The sequence below is a fragment of the Chrysochloris asiatica genome, unplaced genomic scaffold (assembly GCF_000296735.1).
Source record: "Chrysochloris asiatica unplaced genomic scaffold, ChrAsi1.0 scaffold00040, whole genome shotgun sequence".
Taxonomy (NCBI): domain Eukaryota; kingdom Metazoa; phylum Chordata; class Mammalia; order Afrosoricida; family Chrysochloridae; genus Chrysochloris; species Chrysochloris asiatica.
This window is the reverse complement of record NW_006408558.1, coordinates 16,420,280-16,422,496: the sequence shown is the minus strand read 5'-3', so window position 1 is coordinate 16,422,496 and position 2,217 is coordinate 16,420,280. Positions and strand designations below refer to the sequence as shown.

At 53.2% G+C, this 2,217-nt stretch overlaps 1 protein-coding gene across 1 annotated transcript; it reads right to left on the bottom strand.

The window, feature by feature from the left end:
• Positions 1-277: 277 nt before the first annotated feature.
• MRGPRD (MAS-related GPR, member D) lies at positions 278-1,498 on the bottom strand. The gene has a single exon (XM_006861049.1). The coding sequence runs from the start codon at positions 1,496-1,498 to the stop codon at positions 278-280; it is 1,221 nt and encodes a 406-aa protein (XP_006861111.1).
• Between the last annotated feature and the right edge of the window lie 719 nt (positions 1,499-2,217).

The window sequence follows — 2,217 nt, the reverse complement described above, 5'->3', positions numbered from 1 at the left end:
ACCGTCCCCAGCTGAGGCCACTGAGCCCCAAGGGGAAAGCCTAGGGAGTGGGTCCCAGGAGACAGGAACCCCCAAGGCCCAGGCATGCTGGTTACTGACCAGAGTCCACATTCATGGGCTGTGAGACTGCAGGCATCTTTCTAGAGGAGATTGGGAAAGTCTCAGAAGGATGCAGAGAGCAGGAAAGAGGCGTTTTCAGCTGACATGCTAAATAGGGCCCTGCATTAGGAAGAACACCAGCCTCTGAGGCCAGGCCCTGATCTTAAAGGAGGCGTTGTCAATTCACCTCCACAGCAGAACCACATGATGAGGACCACAGCACACGACCTGTGGAGGGGCTGGTGGGCATGCGGGAGAAGTGACACCAACATGGTGGGCTGCAGAGACTTGGGAGCTTCCCACGGCAGGGGCAGGCAGGGGAGAAAACTCGCTCCGGGCGAACCCCCGTGGCTGGCCTCTCCCGGACTGACACCTTGGGGAGCTGGCTCTCAGATTCCACCTCATTTGTGCCTGAGGAAGGTGTCTCCTTGCCTGTCCCCTCAGGCTCCTCCCTCAGTGCCCTGTCTAGCATGACCCTTAGGGACTCCTGCTGGTTCCTACTTTGTTTCCTCCATCTGCCCACCAGGATATAGACAATGGGATTGGCGGTGCTGCTAATGGCCGAGGAGAGGCGTGATATGCTGACGTACACTAGATTCACATTCTGCTCGAGTTTGAACCAGTACAGGATGAGCCAGTAGATGCCAAGGGGCAGGGAGAAGATCAGGAACACCACGACCAAGGCCAGGATGACCAACAACAACCTCGAGGGCCGCCGGCGCCACTGCTGGGAACTTCTCTTGATTCGGACAAAGAGGATCAAGCTGGACAATGTTATCAGGGGTGTGAAGACCCCGAGAATGAGGATGCCCAAGACAGTGTTAATGGCTGAACACTGCTCTTGGTCACTATTCCTAAAGTGGTGGCAGAAGAAAGAGGCCAGCGTGTTCATGAGGAGGGACAACACCCAGAGCAGGGTGCATACAACAGTGGATGTGTGTCGGGGCCTCTGCACCTTGTACCAGATGGGGAAGAGGACAGAGAGGCAGCGCTGGGTGCTGATGGCTGTCAGCAGGCTCAGGCTGGCCGTGTACGCAAAGTACTTCACTCTCCTCACCACTTCATAGGCGCTGGTGTCGTTGGCCCGGAAGATGACTGATAGACAGATGACACAGCCCATGCAGAGGAGGAAGAGAAGGTCAGCCACCGCCAGGTTGAGCACATAGACGTAGAAAGGATTCCGCTGGATGCTGAAGGCCAGCAACCAGACCACCAGGCTGTTGCCCACTATTCCACACACACAGATGAATGCAGCCATGACGTTGACCACAAAGGCCAATGTGTATACTGCATCCGTCCCATTCCGGGCCAGCTCTGGGATCTGGCTGCTGTTCAGAATCTGGCTCATTCCTGTGGAAGGAAGATGGACCAGCGTGAATATCTGTGTCACATGCGCCATGTTGTTTCTGGGAGACTCCCACCTCCCCCGAAGTATTGACTTCTTTTAGCCACAAACCATGACCAGGAGGCCTCACACCTTTCCCACTCCCCTGACTGCACCTCCATCAGCCAGCAGACCCACCAAGATGGGCCTGCGGTGGTTGTAGACCCCTTCATCAAGTTAGACGCTCTCTTCTAGTATGAGTTTGAGTTTTGGATTGTACTTTTACATTCTGAGGAGGTGTTGTCTTTTCCCAATGCTTTTTAAAATATAATGCTGATCGGTATGAACGCTTTCCTGTAATCTTTTAACCCACCCACAGCTCCATGGGAGAAACCTGAGGTTGTCTGTTCCCATAAAGATTTACTGTCTCAGAAAATCAAAGGAGCAATTCTCCTCTGTCCCACATGGTCACTGTGAGTTGAAATTGACTGGATGGCACTGGGCTTGCTTTGGGTTTATTGGTTTACTACCTATTCTTTTTCTTTAACAGATTTCAGTGCTTACTATTTGCATCCTCCCCTCACCAGTCTGTCAGTTTGCTGTTCAGTGGTGGCTCGTGTGTTGCTATGATGCTGTGGCGCTGTGGATTAATGCGCTGGACTGCAAAGTTATTTGAACTGCAAGGTCAGTGGTTCCAGCTCACGAGCCACTCCTTGGACACACTACACAGGGTCACTGGGGGTCAGAATCCACTTGTCAACTAACAACAGGGTCACCATGGTGGACAGGTTTCA